General features: G+C 43.8%; 1 protein-coding gene across 1 annotated transcript in view; it reads left to right on the top strand.

Annotated features, from left to right (window-relative positions):
• Positions 1-18743, top strand: part of MFSD2B (MFSD2 lysolipid transporter B, sphingolipid) — a 73991-nt gene that overhangs the window by 10542 nt on the left and 44706 nt on the right. Inside the window, exons 3-5 of the mRNA XM_089656095.1 lie at positions 5888-6012; positions 13188-13311; positions 17719-17797. Of these exons, the coding sequence (XP_089512221.1) occupies positions 5888-6012; positions 13188-13311; positions 17719-17797 (328 nt within the window). The remainder of the gene's footprint in view (positions 1-5887; positions 6013-13187; positions 13312-17718; positions 17798-18743) is intronic.

Below are 18743 nucleotides of genomic sequence, written 5' to 3' on the forward strand. Positions count from 1 at the left end.
TTCATAACAAAAAAAATTACTACACTGAAACAGCTAATCACACAATTACATACAGACAGTATATAGTATATAAGCAGCTTTCCCTGGAAAAAGATTTATGATTCTGTTTAGCATGTTGTGGGATCCATATACACTATATTGCCAAAAGTATTGGTCGGCCTGCCTTTATACGCACATGAACTGTAATGGCATCCCAATCTTAGTCCATAGGGTTCAATATAGAGTTGGCCCACTCTTTGCAGCTATAAGAGCTTCAACTCTTCTGGGAAGGCTGTTCACAGGGTTTAGGAGTGTGTCTATGGGAAGGTTTGACCATTCTTCCAGAAGTGTATTTGTGAGGTCAGGCAATGATGTCAGATGAGAAGGCCTGGCTCGCAGTCTCTAATTCATCCCAAAGGTGTTCTCTCAGGTTGAGGTCAGGACACTGTGCAGTCAAATTCCTCCACCCCAAACTCACTCATCCATGTCTTTATGCACTGGTGTGCAGTCATGTTGGAACAGGAAGGGGCCATCCCCAAACTGTTCACACAAAGCTGGGAGCATGAAATTGTCCAAAATGTCTTGGTATGCTGACGCCTTAAGAGTTCCCTTCACTGGAACTAAGGGGCCAAACCCAAACCCTGAAAAACAACCCCACACCCTAATCCCCCCTCCACCAAACTTTACACTGGGCAAAATGCAGTCTGGCAAGTATCGTTCTCCTGGCAACCGCCAAACCCAGACACATCCCTTGAATTGTCAGACAGGGAAGCGTGATTGGTCACTCCAGAGAACACGTCTCCATTGCTCTAGAGTCCAGTGACGGCGTGCTTTACATCACTACATCGGACGCTTTGCATTGCACTTGATGATGTAAGGCTTGGATGCAGTTGCTCAGCCATGGAAACCCATTCCATGAAGCTCTCTACGCACTGTTGTTGTGCTAATCTGAAGGCCACATGAAGTTTTGAGGTCTTTAGCTATTGACTCTGCAGACAGTTGGTGACTTCTGCGCACTGTGCGCTTCAGCATGTGCTGACCCCACTCTGTCATTTTACGTGGCCTACCACTTCGTTACTGTTGTTCCCAGTTGCTTCCACTTTGTTACAATACCACTAACAGTTGACCGTGCAATATATAGTAGCAAGGAAATTTCACAGTTGGACTTATTGCACAGGTGGCAACCTATCATGGTACCACGCTTGAATTCACTGAGCTCCTGAGAGCGACCCATTCTTTCACAAATGTTTGTAGAAGCAGTCTGCATGCCTAGGTGCTGGATTTTATACACCTGCTGCCATGGAGGTGATTGGAACACCTACAGTTGCAAGAAAAAGTATGTGAACCCCTTGGGATTACGTGGAGTTTTGCATGAATTGGGCATAAAATGTGCTCTGAACGTCATCTAAGTCACAACAATAGAAGAACACAGTCTGCTGAACATAATACTACACAAACATTAGATGTTGCCATGGTTTAATTGCACATAACATGTAAACATTCACAGTGCAGGGAGGAAAAAGTATGTGAACCTTTGGACTTAATAACTGGTTGACCCTCCTTTGGCAGCAATAACCTCAACCAAACGTTTCCTGTAGTTGCAGATCAGACCTGCACAACGATCTGGAGTAATTTTGGACCACTCCTCTTCACAAAACTGTTTCAGTGTAGCAATATTCTTGGGATGTCTGGTGTGAATCGCTCTCTTAAGGTCATGCCACAGCATTTCAATCGGGTTGAGGTCAGGACTCTGACTGGACCACTCCAGAAGGCGTATTCTGTGCTGTTGCAGCCATTGTTTTGTTGAAATACTTGTATGCTTTGGGTCATTGTCCTGTTGCATCACCCATCCTCTGCGGAGCTTCAGTTGGCGGACAGATGGTCGTACGTTTTCCTGCAAAATATCTTGATAAACTCTGGAATTCATTTTCCCATCAATGACAACAATCCGTCCAGGTCCTGAGGCAGCAAAGCAGCCCAAACCATGATGCTCCCTCCGCCATGTTTTACAGTGGGGATGAGGTTTTGATGTTGGTGTGCTGTGCCTTTTTTTCTCCACACATAGTGTTGTGTGTTCTTCCCAAACAACTCAATCTTGGTTTCATCTGTCCACAGTATATTTTGCCAGTAGTGCTGTGGAACATCCAGGTGCTCTTTTGCAAACTTCAAACGTGCTACAATATTCTTTTTGGACAGCAATGGCTTCCTCCGTGGTGTCCTCCCATGTACTCCATTCTTGTTTAATGTTTTCCTTATTGTAGATGTGTCAACAAAAATGTTAGCATGTGCCAGAGATTTCTGTAGGTCTTTAGCTGACACTCTGGGATTCTTCTTTACCTCATGCAGCATTCTGCGCTGTGCTCTTGCAGTCACTTTTACAGGATGACCACGCCTAGGGAGAGTAGCAACAGTGCTAAACTTTCTCCATTTGTAGACAGTCTGTCTTACCGTGGACACATGAACATCAAGGCTTTTGGAGATACTTTTGTAACCCTTTCCAGCTTCATGGAAGTCAACAATTCTTGATCGTAGGTCTTCTGAGAGCTCTTTTCTGCGAGGCATGGTTCACATCAGACAGTACTTCTTGAAACCAGTAAACCCAAAACAGGTGTGTGTTTTTTAAGGGCAGGACAGCTGTCAGCAACACATCCAATATCATCACACTGATTGGAGTCAAGGTGGCTCACTCCTGGCTCCAATTAGCTCTTGGAGAAGTCATTAAGCTAGGGCCTCACATACTTTTTCCTCCCTACACTGTGAATGTTTACATGTTATGTGCAATTAAACCATGGCAACATCTAATGTTTGTGTAGTATTATGTTCAGCAGACTGTGTTCTTCTATTGTAGTGACTTAGATGACGTTCAGAACACATTTTATGCCCAATTCATGCAAAACTCCACGTAATCCCAAGGGGTTCACATACTTTTTCTTGCAACTGTAAATCCAATGATTAGGAGGGGTGTCCCAATACTTTTGGCAATATAGTGTATGTGTGTCTGACAGAACTGACAGCTCCTAGTTAAGCATTACATCTTTGTCATAAATCTGCCCCTCAACCTATTGATTGGACAATGGAAGAGCAGCTGCACATTGATGATGTCACCCCTGTGCTCCTGGGTTCCGGGACCATTGCTGGAGTAGACTGACAGCACTGTGCAAAGCAATAAAGTCCTGACTGACTAAGGGCATCTGCTGACAGGCGTAGATGGATAGCTTGAGACACTTCTAAACTCACTTACAGGCACATTCGACCTGCAATTGTCCTTTTGCTTTCCTAAAGGCTTGTATAGGGAGAAAAAAGTTTTGAAGCAAACAAAAGCCAATTCACACTGGATGCCACCATGGCCGGATCTAGGAGAGTGCTGGGGTAGATTGCGTCCCCCAGATTTGAGTTTCAAACCCCCCCTCCCCAGGCAACACCAACCCCCATGGATTTTGGACCTGGGCACGGTTGCTAACCGTCAATCAGAAGAAGCTGCCAGGGCTGGTTTTCAGCACCTGTGAAGGCTGAGTGTCTCTCCTGGAGCCCAGCCAGAACACTGTCCCCCTTCTCCCCCCTCCCTGCACAGACGGTATAGGAAAGGAGAGAGATATTGATTTGATCCAACCCCTCCCGTCCCTCTCCTCTGTGTCTGCCCATCTCTGGCCAGTGCTGATCAAATCTCCACCAGGTTCTGATGTAAGAGGGCACACCGCCAGGCTCTGATGTAAGGGCCACTCTGCCAGGCTCCTATGTAAGGGGGCACTCTGCCAGGCTCATATGTAAGGGGGCACTCTGCCAGGCTCATATGTAAGGGGGCACTCTGCCAGGCTCTGATGTAACGGGCACTCTGCCAGGCTCATATGTAAGGGGGCACTCTGCCAGGCTCTGATGTAACGGGCACTCTGCCAGGCTCATATGTAAGGGGGCACTCTGCCAGGCTCCTATGTAAGGGGGCACTCTGCCAGGCTCTGATGTAACGGGCACTCTGCCAGGCTCATATGTAACGGGGCACACTGTCAGGCTCATATGTAAGGGGGCACTCTGCCAGGCTCATATGTAAGGGGGCACTCTGCCAGGCTCTGATGTAAAGGGCACTCTGCCAGGCTCTGATGTAAGAGGGCACACCACCAGGCTCTGATGTAAGGGGCACTCTGCCAGGCTCATGTGTAACGGGGCACTCTGCCAGGCTCTTATGTAAGGGGGCACTCTGCCAGGCCCATATGTAAGGGGGCACTCTGCCAGGCTCTGATGTAAGGGGCACTCTGCCAGGCTCACATGTAAGGGGGCACTCTGCCAGGTTCTGATTTAAGGGGGCATTCCGCCACTTTTGCTGGACAGCATGGTCTATTAAAGGAAGTTGAAAAATAAAAGGCTTACTGGAAGGATCACCAAGTGAAAATAAAGGAAATAAAGAAAAAAAAGCTAACGCAAACACCACATTTCATGGATTGGTGAACTGCAATATATTCAATTTTGGGTTTAGATATTTTAAGCTAATATAAGGACATGATTTGTTTACTTATACTAGCTATATTTAACTAAATGTAACCATATTAATGATTATGAATACATAGTAGTATTACATTGTGGTTTTTGTATCTGCTGGTGTTGAGTTGTAGCTGCCAACTCTGCCTGTATTCTTGTTAACCGCACAGATTACAATCTTATTGCACACTGGTGCACAAACTGGGAAACTGGAAATAAATACCTTGTATTCCTTTCAGGTTTAGATGTAGGAACCTTTAGAAGGTGAAATCGAATTCCCCAGGAATGTGGTTAGTTGGGCAGCCAGCTGCAGAAAATGAATGTGAACTATGCTGTGTCCGTCGGGTTATCATCAATTCAGGACAAATTCAAATTCTGCGTGGAGTGCAGATTTATACAAGTGTTTGCAGTGCTGGTTTGTTTGTTCACCTGATTGAGTCTGTACCACATAGCTTTTGGAAGCTTGAAAGAACTTGTGTGGGTTTTCTTTATTTTATGGTGTCCATTCAAGTCATGTACACAAACGAAAAGTAGGCAGCAGGCTGATAATAGATTATATTGATAAGTCTTTTGAAATGACAAGAAATCTGGTTGTTTACAGAACTCTTACAGTCATTCACTTGGTTTACTACAGGTGGGAACCATTGTGCCTCCTGTAGCTCATTAGTTTTTATAGTAAGCATTGTAAACACCTTGGGAGGTCATACCCATCTTCAAAGTTGTCACTAAAACTTCCTTGAAATAGGATTTGTAGAAGGGAGCAGAATACAGGTGTACAGAACCTGCCACAGACACCATATCTTCAGGTTTACATGTAATGTTTTTACAAGTCAAATATTTATGTGGTCCAGCTGGTCAGCATTCATAGCTGAGCTCACATAAGAAGGGGGATGCATTAGGCTGCAGAGCTTTCCAAAATTATCTACGTGCCGTACCTACTAATAAGTTTGTCTAATATTCTTCCATTATAAGGTTGCCCATCCATTTGTTAAATAAAGCCCTTCCATTCAGTGTCCTGTATCAGTTGTTAGCATCCTCTGCAACACTGGCATGTTGCCCCCCCAGTGACTGGCCCCTTTACCAATGGTGATAACAGCCAATATAATGCTTGTGTCTATTATCCTTACTGGTTGGAGCTGGTGGCACCTCTAATTTTACCCTTTCACAATAACGGACAGTGATAATGCCCCCTTATAAAAGTCTGGTGGTCAGTGGAAAGACCCCCATAATAAAAACCCCTTTGTATTGGTGAACAGTCCATGGAAATGCTCTACAAGACAAGTCTTACATTTGTGGTCATGGCCATGTTGGTGTCCTCCTGGGTCTAGCATGGTGGCAGGACAACAGAGTAGGTGAGTCAGCTGTCAGCACACTGCAGCCACATTCCAATAGGTTGCTTTTCTTTTCATTAACCAGTGAATTCCTGTGTGTTTTCCAGATCTCGCCTTTTGAAGCTTCCTTGGTTCTGTGCATTGGGAAAACCTGGGGTGGAATAACAGACCCCATTGCTGGATTTTTCATTAACAAAAGTAAATGGACCAGAATTGGTCGATTGATGCCATGGTAAGAGATGAACCTTGCCTTCAAACATTGCTTGGGCTATATATACACGATTTTATTACTTATATGTAAACTAGGGATAAGCTCACTAGTCGATCGGTAGGTACTAAATGGGTGTTTGGCTAAGCCAAACCTCTGGCTGCAGCAGGAGGTGATACATTTGGCAGTGATAAGGCAGCTTAGGCATCCTGGTGGTTGGGGAGCTGGCGACTGCCAGTGTTCTACCAACCATGACTCGTCCCCACCAGGCCCATTCAACTGTCATGGATTTGGTGGTATGGGAAGTGGAAAAGAAAAGTATTTTCTAACTTCAATTACAGGTACACTTTTGCTGGTTAACATTTGTCTTCAATTACAGGTACACTTTTGCTGGTTAACATTTTAAAATGACAGAGTTACTGAGTGATTTAGTCATGATTAGGGAGTAGCGCTCAATTTGATCCATGCCATTGTATCAAACAAAATTTTCTTGTTTGGAGGTTTGGTGAATGGCCAAACTAAATGGGTGTTTGGCCAAGCCGAACCTCCAGCTGTAGAGGGTAATGAAACATTTAGCAGTGGTATTACTACCACTGCAAAATGTGACAACTTCCTGCTCAGACTGGTTGTAAGGGATCTGGGAGCCACTCACATCCATACAACTAGTGACACTGTCTGGCGGTGCAGATCTCTGTCAATCACAATGTTGTAAAACCACCTTCCAAGTCTACTGAGAAACCAATTTTTTACGTAATTGGAGTGTCAGTTTCCCAGCAGAGTTCAGAGTGCAGTTTCACAGCTTTGGAGTGATGGTGGCCCTGCAGACAAAGGGAAAACTGAGTATTTTCAATCTTCTTTTACAGATATATGTTTGCTTAACAACGTGTATCGTGACAGGGTCACAATATTCTCTCCTGGTCTGTTAATCTGTTCAGTTCTTCAGAAACCAAATGGTGGTAGTCCTAAAGCTGATCATTCTAAACCTTGTTCCAGCCTAGACACTGTGGGGTTTATTTACTAAAGCTGGAGAGTCCAAAATCAGACTCCCTTCTGCATAGAAACCAATCAGCTTCCAGGTTTCATTGCCAAAGCTTCATTGAACAAGCTGAGGTTAGAAGCTGATTGGTTTCTATGCAGAAGGGAGTCTGATTTTGGACTCTCCAGCTTTAGTAAATAAACCCCTGTGTGTAATGCTCCATTCATTTGAGGCCTGGATTGGTGCACTACAACATCTTCAGCATGGTTGCCAGAAGATCTGGTCCCAGCACTGCTTCAAATATGCTCAGTGAATATACACTTTATTTTCCATTTAATCTGAGTCCTATGTAATTAAAAATAAGATTTACATTCTGTTTTGTTAATTTTCCAATCCCTTATTATGTGGTTTGCAGGATTATACCAGGCCCAACACCAAACTCTACACTCTCCTCCTTGGACCCTGTTACCACCAAGGAAGTTACAGAACTCCTTTCCTAGGCCCACTTCACCACCTGTCCCCTGGATCCTGTCCCCTCACAACTGTTGCAGGCTCCTTCCTGCTCTATCCTAAACTCTCTAACCTACATCTTCAACCTCTCACTCTCCATGGGCACCTTTCCCTCCCCACTGAAACATGCACTGGTTACCCCCATCCTCAAAAAACCCTCGCTTGGCCCCACCTGTTTGAATAACTTAAGACCCATCTCCTTGCTTCCCTTTGCCTCCAAGCTTCTTGAGCGCCTTGTTCACAACCGTATGAACTGCTACCTTACCGACAACAACCTTCTTGATCCCTGACAGTCTGGCTTCCGCCCACAACATTCCACAGAAACTGCCCTACTAAAACTCATTAATGACCTACTAACTGCTAAAACCAACAGCCATTACTCCATACTCATACTCCTTGACCTTTCCACTGCTTTTGACACAGTCGACCATCCGCTCCTCCTCAGTAAACTCCACTCCATCGGCCTCCGTGACTCTGCTCTCTCCTGGTTCTCCTCTTAGCTTTCTCAGCGCACTTTCAGTGTCACATACAACTCCTCCTCCTCCGCTTCGCTCCGCTTCCTCTTTCTGTTGGAGTACCCCAAGGTTCTGTTCTTGGGCCCCTCCTTTTCTCTCTCTATACCTCCTCCCTGGGCCAACTGATAACCTCCCATGGCTTTCAATACCATCTCTATGCTGATGACACCCAGATCTATCTCTCCACTCCCCAGCTCACCCTCTCAATCTCCTCACGTATCACAGATCTACTAAGCGACATATCAGCATGGATGTCACATCACTACCTTAAACTCAATCTTTCAAAAACTGAGCTTGTAATATTTCCTCCTCCCCGATCCCCCACTCACGACTTTACCATTAAGATCAACAGCACAACCATTGGTCATTCCCCTCATGCCAGGGTGCTAGGCGTAATCCTAGATTCTGACCTCTCCTTTGGGCCCCACATCCAAGCGATGGCTAAATCCTGCCGCCTCAACCTCCGGAACATTTCCAAATTCCGCCCCTTCCTGACCAATGACACCACAAAACAACTTATCCATGCCTTGGTTATATCCTTCCTCTATTACTGCAACTCCCTCCTCACTGGTCTACCGTTACTCAGGCTATCCCCCCTTCAGTCTATTATGAATGCTGCTGCTAGACTCATACACCTTACCAACCGATCAGCGACTGCTGCCCCACTCTGCCAATCCCTCCACTGGCTTCCACTAACCCAATGTATAAAGTTCAAAATACTAACCACAGCTTACAAAGCCATCCACAACACTGCCCCTAGCTACATCACCAACCTCATCCACAGATACCGCCCAAATCGCCCACTCTGCTCCTCCCATGATATCCTCCTCTCTAGCTCCCTCATCACCTCCTCCCACGCTCGCCTCCAGGACTTCTCCAGAGCCTCTCCCATCCTTTGGAACTCCCTACCACAGCATGTCCGGTCAGCCCCCCGCTCTGTCTGCCTATAGGCGATCTTTGAAAACTCACTTCTTCAGGGAAGCCTACCCCACCTCCACCTAAAAACTGTACTTGAATCACCTCCGCCAGATCATCCGTTGCAGCTATCACCTTTTGTATCATCTCCCCCTTCCTTTAGATTGTAAGCTCCACGAGCAGGGCCCTCCTATTCCTTCTGTACTGAAATGTATTGTAACTGTACTGTCTCCCTTATATTGTAAAGCGTTGCGCAAACTGTTGGCATTATCTAAATCCTGTATAATAATAATAATAATTATGCTCAACAAGGATACTCAAACTCCCAGAGAATCCAGAAGCATCTTGTAATGGTCCGCTGGTCCCCTGTGCTCACCCAGTTCTTCACCGGTGAGAACCGTCTGTCTTTTCCTGGGTCTTGCAGCCTGCCCGTTGATGATGTACAAGTGCTAAGGTATGTCATCAGTAGTCCACAAGATCCAGGAAGAGGTAACAGGCCTGGTGCATGGCCATTTGATTGCTCTCCCAAAGCCTCCTGAGATACATGCCATAGATATCCCAGGAGACCATAGGAGCTTGGGGGGCTACATCACTCTTGCCTAGGCAGTAAGCTGGAAGTGGGGGGGCCGCATGCGGAAAATTTTTTTTGCACTTTTGTGAAAGAAGAGGAGGAACTTAGGTGTGGGGAGTGAAGATCTACTTTAATTGAATGCAAGCAAATTAGTCAGCATCCTTTCATGTGACTTCTGGGAGGTACTGTAGCCTCTTGTTACACAATGATATTTTGTAATAGTGCCCTTTGTGGGAACAACACAAGATGGTACTAAGGTCCACTTGACTTGATCAGAATTCAGGGCCTTTCAATAGATAAGGATGTGTTCAGCCACATTTAAAATAACATTTTCATTTCTGACTGTAGTGGATTTTGAATTAGCCAGTCCCAAATAAAACAACAGCATACAGAAGGTTGTGGTTTATCAGATTACTTAAGGCAAACTATTGAGGAATGATTTCTGATTGGTTGGTTGATTAATTGGTCTATGGGATACTAGGTTTAGTACATTACTCTACTTTGTCACCCTTAGCGGATATGTCTTCTGCAACATCCTTGGTGACAGCTAGAGAGGTCAGAGCATTGAGCTTAGGCAGACACTGCTAGAACAGGCTGTTTTCATTATCACTGCACATTCAGGCCATGTAAACACCCTCCTCCCGCACAGCCCATTATGCCACAGAGCATCACGGAACCTCACTCAAAGGTTCCTCATTGTTCCACCGAACTGTTGACCTGCATTGTCCCTTTGTCCTTTGGAGGGGATTCTTTTTGCAGTTCATCCTTTGCAAAATAATCAGGATTTTTTGGAATTTGTAATATTGTCGCTCATCTGTTCTTAAAAGCTGGTGGCGTGAGGAAGGAGTAGACTCACTTGACTGCCCTACCCTGGGTCAGGAACTTAAAGCTAAACTCCATGCAGGTATAAAAGACACAAATTAATGCTGCTCAGTATCCAATAAATTGGGATTAAACTCAAAACAAAAAATGTAATATAGTGCAGCTTACCATTTCTTAGATATGATGTCTGCATTAGTTTTCTTTATTTTCACCTGGTGATCTGCTCAGTAAGTCTGATATTTTTCAACGTCCTTAAACATCCAATCTGTTCAGCAGAAGTGTCACTTAGGGTGTTGAGGCAAACCATGGACAGGGTGCTTTTATTTATTGATGTAAGACCTTTATCCCAAAAGGATACAAAGGTTTGCTACAACTGCTCTTAAAGTGCTACCTGGAGTTTGACTTTAATTTGTTAGTCAAGTCCATCTAAACCTGCTAGTATATCAAACATTCCCCTTCCCCTAGCTGGTCATTGACCCATCAGTGACCTCTTTGTTGACTTTGTGTATATCCATTAGAAGGATTTACTACCCCTTTGCTTCTACTGTTACTTCTCATCGGTTGGCTACTGAGCATCTTGTTAGCCAGAGTATACCGCAGAACTTTAAACTTTTGGCCATTCCCACATCAATGTTCTGAAGAGCTCATTGTTCCCTTGAACTTGCTCACTGAGTGCAGGGACACCCATTTTCCATAAGTGCGACAACATCTTCCAGGACCCCAGTGTAGCTGGCAGAAGACCAAACCTAGAGACTGCTCATAGTTTAACTGCCCTTGAGTGCAGTGTTCAGCACACTACCAGTTCTCCTTACACAGGCCTAGGCTTAGCTCACTCATTTCAAGAGTCCACAGCGTAGTCCTGATCTTACATAGTTAGTCTGCCTGAAAATAGACAAAAGTCCATCCAGTTCAACCATAAAAAAAAAGTTATAATCCTATACCCACAGTTGATCCAGAGGAAGGCAAAAACCCAGCAAAGCATGATCCAATTTGCTCCTGCAGGGGAAAAAATTCCTTCCTGATCCCCCGAGAGGCAATCGGATATTCCCTGGATCAACTGTACCTATAAATGTTAGCATCCAGTTATATTCTGTGTATCTAAGAAACAATCCAGGACTTTTTTGAAGCAATCCACTGAGCTGGCCAGAACCAACTCTTGAGGGAGTCTATTCCACATTTTCACCGCTCTCACTGTGAAGAAACCTTTCTGTGTTTGGAGATTAAATTTCTTCTCCTCCAGACGTAGAGTGCCCCCTTGTCCTCTGTGATGACCTCACGGTGAATAGCTCCACACCGAGTTCATTATATGAACCACTGATGTATTTATACATGTTGATCATATCCCCCCTTAATCTCCTCTTCTCAAGAGAGAATAAATTCAGTTCCTCTAATCTTTCCTCATAGCTGATCTCCTCCATGCCTCTTATCAGTTTGGTTGCCCTTCTCTGTACTTTCTCCAGTTCCCCAATGTTCTTTTTGTGAATTGGTGCCCAAAACTGAACTGCATATTCCAGATGAGGTATTACTAATGATCTGTTTGGTACCAGTTTATTGTTGCCTCGTACTACTCATTTTGTGAATAGAGCTACAGTTTATACTGGTCTTGTCTGCGTTTATGGTAGCACTCTAACTAAATCAAGTGATGCCTTGTTATCGTATATGCTGCAAGAATTCTAGCTGCTATGCTTGGCTCTGATTATGTGGGCACTATTTGACAGCATACTATACTTTGTTATTTACGTCAAGGTCTTGAATTACATTTCAGGGTGACCTTGAAGTATTAACAAAAAGTACTAATTTATCTCAACTAATGAGTATACCCAAGGTGTCAGTGGTGCTGAGGCACTGGCAAAGGTCAAGGTAAGAACAGGGGACCCGACATAACCAGCGGCTCCTATGGGCTACATCAGCATCTTGTAATACACTGTAGAGCAGAGATCAGATTGGGTGAGGGAGAAGCAGTACATGAAGACAATCGGTCATGCTGCAGTGTTTATGTGCTTTACAACCCATATGGAAGAAAAATATATTTGAAATATATGTAAAAAATATTCTTCCCAAATATATTGACATATATTTGAAATGCTACAAGTTTGGCCATATTCAATATATTTCAAAATATATTTAAATATATATATATATATATATATATATATATATATATATATATATATATACTGCATGTTGAAATGTGTTTTTATTAAAAAAAATATGAAAAATATTTCTAAAAATACATTTCAAATATACTGTATGTCTTTAAAAATACAAATCTACATTTATGGAATGCATTTACAAATATGTGTAAAAATATATGTTAAAATGACTTTTTTATATGTTCAAAAAAAATCTGAAGAATATATTTAAAAAAAAAAATATTTTTTTAAAATATATTCTTCCGATTTTTATTTAACATATAAAAAAGTCATTTCCCCTGCAGTACTTCTTTCTGTCTCTAGATGTCCTCAATTTGATGACCACCATCATTTAACCTACTTCCTATGAGCCCAGGTCATTCTGGACCCACCCCAGTCTGTGACTGGGCAGTGAATGAGAAGCAGTACAGTGATGCACTCATCTCCTTGTCTCTCTGCTCTCTCCTCCTATCAGCTTTTTTTTCAGCAAATGAACTGAAGGGCTCCTCCTGCTGCTTCTTCCTCTTATACTCCAGCGCTGCTATGCAGAGGCCGATACCAGGTCAAATTTTGGTACTTACACTGTTTGCAGTTAAAAATTAAATGTAATAATGTATCAATGATATAGAGCTTCATTAATGTGTGTCTTTTGTATCTGCCTAAAGTTCAGCTTTAAAATCCTTGCAGCCTACATAGTTTACTGGAAAGAGATTATTTCTGAATTTTCATTTTAATATTCTAGGATCTCTGTGTTTCAGGATGCTGGGGAGTATGCCGTTCCTGGTAGTGTCCTATTTCTTCTTGTGGTTTGTCCCACCATTTTTGACTGGAAGAGTCCTGTGGTATTTAATCTTCTTCTGTTCATTTCAAGCCCTCAGTACGGTGAGTAGCATCACAGTAACGGCTTATCCAGTCATATACTCAGATCAGCCCATTCAGCATTCTCCACATTAACAAGACTGGTCATTGGCGTTTATGGAGTATGTAACTTCTCTTTAAGTTTAGCCAGAGGTGTAGCTTGACGCTTGTGGACCCCCAATGCAAAAGTTGACCTTGGGCCCTTCCACTACCACCTGCCACTTCCACCGTGTGTCAAGACACTCCCACCATGTGCCAGGATGCTCCAAGTGGCTAATGAGTCTACAGAGTTCCCCATTATATCAGAGTCTACAGGGTTCAACCTTACATCAGAGTCTACAGAATTTGCCTTTACAGTCCACAGAGTTGTCCCTTACATTAGGGTTCTCCCTTACATCAGAGTCTGTAGAGTTCCCCTTTACAGTGCTGGGAGAACTCTGCAGACCCTGATGTAAAAGAGAACTCTGTGGACTCTGATGTGATGCAGTGCTCTCCTCTACATCATAGTCTGCAGTGCTCCCCTTTACCTTAGGATCCACAGAGTTCTCCCTTACACTCTAAAGGGGCATCCTGCAGACTCTGATGTAAAGGGGAATGCTGCAGTATGTGATGTAAAGGGGAACACTGAAGAAAGTGCTTTAAGGCGGAACGCCGGGCACTCTGATGTGCGGGGGACTCTGGTGACCACAAATCACCATCCCCAGAGTGAATACACTAAAGTTAGGGAGTTACTGATATAAGGGGAAGCTTTATATCAGTGCTCCCCTCTTATCTTTGTGTATTCACTCCTGCTCCACTCCTTGCATTCAGACTTGCATTTTGGAAAGGCACCAAGCACCATAATGTGACTGCACACACCCCGACCCACCTCCCTGAAGCCAAGCACCATTCGGCAGTCTTTGGAACTACACAAGCGCAGTTCAGAAGCTGGCCCGTGGCCATATTTTTTTATATGAGCAACGGTTGTCATTCCCAGATATTTACGGGCAGGGTAAAAATCGGACGATTTTTACAAACTGTCTGTAAATTTACAGGTGGTTGGCAACCCTGTACCCACCTCCTGGTAATGACACATGTTCGGTTCCCCCCCCACCAAGGTAATAACAGAGGTTTGCCCCCTCCCCTCCTGGTAAGACACAAGCCCTTCCCCTTCCAAGTAATGACAGATGTCCCCGACCTCCAGGTAATGATATTTGCCTTCCTCCTGGTAATTACACATGACATGCCACCCTGCCTGGTAATGACACATTTTATTTATTTATTTCAGGTACTTACTGTATATAGCGCCATCAATTTACGCAGTGCTTTATATATATATTGTACATTCACATCAGTCCCTAACCCTCAAGGGGTGTACAATCTAAGGTCCCTAACTCACATTCATACATATCTATGCTAGGGCCAAGACACATACCCCCCCAATCCAAGTGATGACATGCCCCCTACTGGTAATGCCAAATTCCCCTGCCCAGACCCCCTCTACTTGTGCTGCACAGCCCCCTTAATGATGATGGGTGGTCCAATGTTCTTAAAGCGGAGTTCCAGTCACACTGTGAAAAAATAAAAGTCAGCAGCTACAAAAACTGTAGCTTCTGACTTTTAAAAAACAGCCACTTACCTGTCCCTTGATCCCGTGGCGTCCTCCCCGCAACCCGTTTCACCGGCTGTCTGGTGTTCCCAGTGCCAGCATCTTCAGTGTGGACACTGGGCTGTGACAGCTTGCGGCTTTACAGCTGAGTGCCAACTGCGCATGGGTGAGTAGTGATGTGCTTTCTAAATTATTCTAATTATTATTACACAGTATTTATATAGCGCCAACAGTTCGCTCAGCGCTGTACATTACAATGGGGGACAATACACGAGACAGTACAGTAACAATACAATAAAATACACAAGGGGTTCGAGGGCCCTGCTCCTTGGAGCTTACAATCTAGGTGGAAGGGAGAGTGGTACAGGAGGAAATAGCTGTGGGGGATGGAGTGGTGGGGAGAGCGGAGGAGATCAGCAGTTAGGTGAGGGCGGAGATGGGTTTTCAGGGTGCGCCTAAAGGTGAGGAGGGTAGGTGACAGTCTGATGGATTGGGGTAGTGAGTTCCAGAGGACGGGGGAAGCCCTGGAAAAGTCCTGGAGACGGGCATGGGAGGAGGAGACCAGGGAGCTGGAGAGTAGGAGGTCTTGTGAGGAGCGGAGAGAGCGTTTTGGGTGGTAGATGGATATCAGGTCGGTGAGGTAGTTTGGGGCAGTTTTATGAACAGCTTTGTACATCAGTGTTAGCAGTTTTAATTTTATGCGTTGGGCAATTTCTAAATGATCCCGTAGTCTTCTGGGACCTGTCACGTAACCTAGAAGACTACGGGGAGGGAGGGGGGAGGACAGCTTCTGCTTCCGATCTCCTAGTCGTAAGTGGGAACAGGTACCTGTCAATTTCGGGTACCCGCTTACCCCCACACTCCCCATTAAGGTGCCAATCCTTAATGGGGAGCGGAGGACCAGTCTTTAAAGCGAAACTACCCCTTTTGGGTGGAGCTCCACTTTAACAATATAGGACAGGTATCTCTTTCTACATCTCAGAGACTTACCCAAATTTTTGTTATACATTGTGCATATAATACCCCTCAGAAAATGTTCAAATGGCATAAGAGGGATACTCTTTTATGCCCTCAATATGAAAGGGATATTGTACACTAGTGCATTTGATGTGGAGATGTCCTAAACTGGCCAGGTACTGGACCCTTGTCGTGGATACCATTACCAAGGTGTTCAGAACCGATGTTCCAATGGAGCCCAAGATAAGTGTATTGGGGTGGCTGGATGGGAAGTTTTATATCCCTCAGCTCTATATGGCAGTCCTTCTCTTGCTGTTTATAGTGTGAAAGTTTAATATCACAGAAATGGATCTCCACGGCTCTCCTTGACCTATTCTTTATTTACGAGTAAAAACAATAAATTTAATTTTACAAAAAGAATATATGATATATTGGCATAGGGGATGGCCAGATAGGTTTACAAAATGATGGGGTAAATCGTTGGACACTCCAGGTTTGGCTCCTGTACTGTACAGAGATGGGTTAATGGGGCAAAATACATAATTGAAAAAAAAAATGTAATAATTAAAGCAGGACAGGGGCTGGATGGCCTCTTCATACAGCTTTAAGGGTGCCCCCCCCCCCCCCGCTTGTCTGCAAAGGCAGCTGGATGGGGTAATATACAGTATTTGCTGAGGCCACAATGATTTCCTTCGCAGCACAGCAAGAATGTTGCCTCCTCAATGCCTGTCAGTCGCCCTCTGAAAAGCTATCCCCAGCAGATTGCTCTTCAGATAACAATTCATTGGTAAATGAGCCCTTTAATCTGTAGCTTTATTTTTTAGGGAAGACAGCTTCCTATGCTACTTTTGGTTTTTGCACTTTGTCTTGTTGGTACTCCCATCAAACTGTGTTGCTATTGGCCATATTTTACCCTCCATGCCCGAAGGCTGTAGCTCCACTTTTTTTTTTTAAATTTGGGAGACACTTATTGTAAGGGAGGGGCGTGTTCTTGGTGAACAGGCCTTTGCATAGCTGGAACTGGACACCATTTTGTTAGGCTGATACGTGGAGGGCTATTCCCTGCGGTTCTTCTGGGCTACGCTAAGCTTTACAGAACAAACCTCAGTGTTTTCCTAATGTCCCCAGTCCCTAACTTAGGCTTGTGGCTGCCCCAGCATACCTGCACAGGTTGAAAGTTAATTCATGGCCATGGTAGTGGTGTCCAGGGCTGGTATCATCAGGGTTAACTGAGGGTCCCAGCAATCCCGCTACGCTGTGGAAGGCTCCTGAAGATAGGCGATAATCAGAAGGAACTCCGAGCTTGGCATGATAAGGAAGATGTGACAAGACTTGTTCTGAGAGATGGCCCAGGATCCAGACCCCCTGTCCTTTTATATATCCACAAGATCAGTCAGTCAGACCCAAAAAGCCTGTCAAGAAAGACCCGGGAAATGATAGCACAGTGTTAACTCCATCCCTCCCAGCTGGGGCTTCATCTACACTAAACTAATAGTAGGCAGCTTGCCTATATAACTGCCTGTAGCTTCTGATTTTGCATTTAGGCCTGTTGGTACTGCCTTTGAGATTAAAAAAAAAAAAGTATTTGAGAGCTTCTACTATGGCGATCAAAGCAGGACTAGTACTGTGTCACTACTAAACTACAAGATTTTAATTAAATCAATCAATTAATTGTAGTTTGAGGTGATGCTGCTATCTGTAAGCAAAATGTACTGGTGCCAGGGTCAAAGGGCATTATTGGTTGGTGCTAAAATGTCAAGACCACAAATCCGATCATAATTCAAAAAATTTGACTGAATTTTATTTGTGGAAGTTGGGTTTGAATGAATGTTGTATCATAATACCATATACTTCCTATCTAATCATATTCCATTTGTTTCCTATAGATTTATCATGTACCCTATACCACCCTGACTATGTTTCTTAGCGCAAAGCAAACAGAAAGAGACTCAGCCACTGCATACAGTAAGTACAGGTTGTACTGGGCCTCAAGTACAGTATAACATTTTCTAAAACATGGACTGTCTGTGTTAACCACAGTAGCCAATCATTTTTCCCTTTAATGGCCATTTAAACATAAAATGAAATACATAGTCAGATGGTCATACTGATATGTGCCCTGTTGAAAGCTGATTTATGTTCAAGTGTGAAATTTAATGATAGGCCTGCTTTAAAACAAGTGCATGCAGTAAGTTCTAAGTCATTTTCCGGAGGAGACACTTCTGGGGAATCTATAGAAGCATAGGAATAACTGCAGGCTGCTGGCTTCTTCTTGGGGACCCCCATGGTGAAATATTGTGATTAGAGTTCCCAGCTCCACTAAACTGTCATAGTCTTTATACTGTAAAGCCATACAAAAATGTTCTCCAGCAATGGATTCAATACAATGTAGAATAAAAGAGGGGTGCCCTAAATGACTGCTCCCCCTTTATGATCTTGTGCAAGGGAGCAGAAGTATGGTTTGTTGTAGGGGAATCTGATCAGTGGGGTCCATATGAGATATCAAAGTCAAATTTGTTTTTGAATTTGAATTTGTTTTTTAATGTGTTTTCGAATTTTGAATCAATTTGAATTTTGGCCGAATTTCATAACGTTATTTCAGATTCATTTAAATTTGTTACTATTGTAATTCGGAATTCAAATACATCCGGATCTCTGAATAATGGAAAATTTGTCGAAATGAACTGCACATGTCTAGGGGCCATTCTTTGTGTCACAATTTAAAATGTAGACTAGAGAAAGGAGTGTTGGAGCATTTCATCCCCTAGCTCATGGGAATCCCCAGGCTGGATGTTCTTGAACAATGAAATGCTCAGTTATATAGTTTGTGAAAGGTTATGTATTAAAGCTATTTACATCTGCTAGAAAAAAATAAATTTGTACTTCATGACAATATTCACTATTTTGTTCA

The sequence above is a fragment of the Staurois parvus genome, unplaced genomic scaffold, assembly GCF_062004578.1.
Source record: "Staurois parvus isolate SC_StPar_1 unplaced genomic scaffold, SC_StPar_1.0 ptg000886l, whole genome shotgun sequence".
Lineage (NCBI taxonomy): Eukaryota > Metazoa > Chordata > Amphibia > Anura > Ranidae > Staurois > Staurois parvus.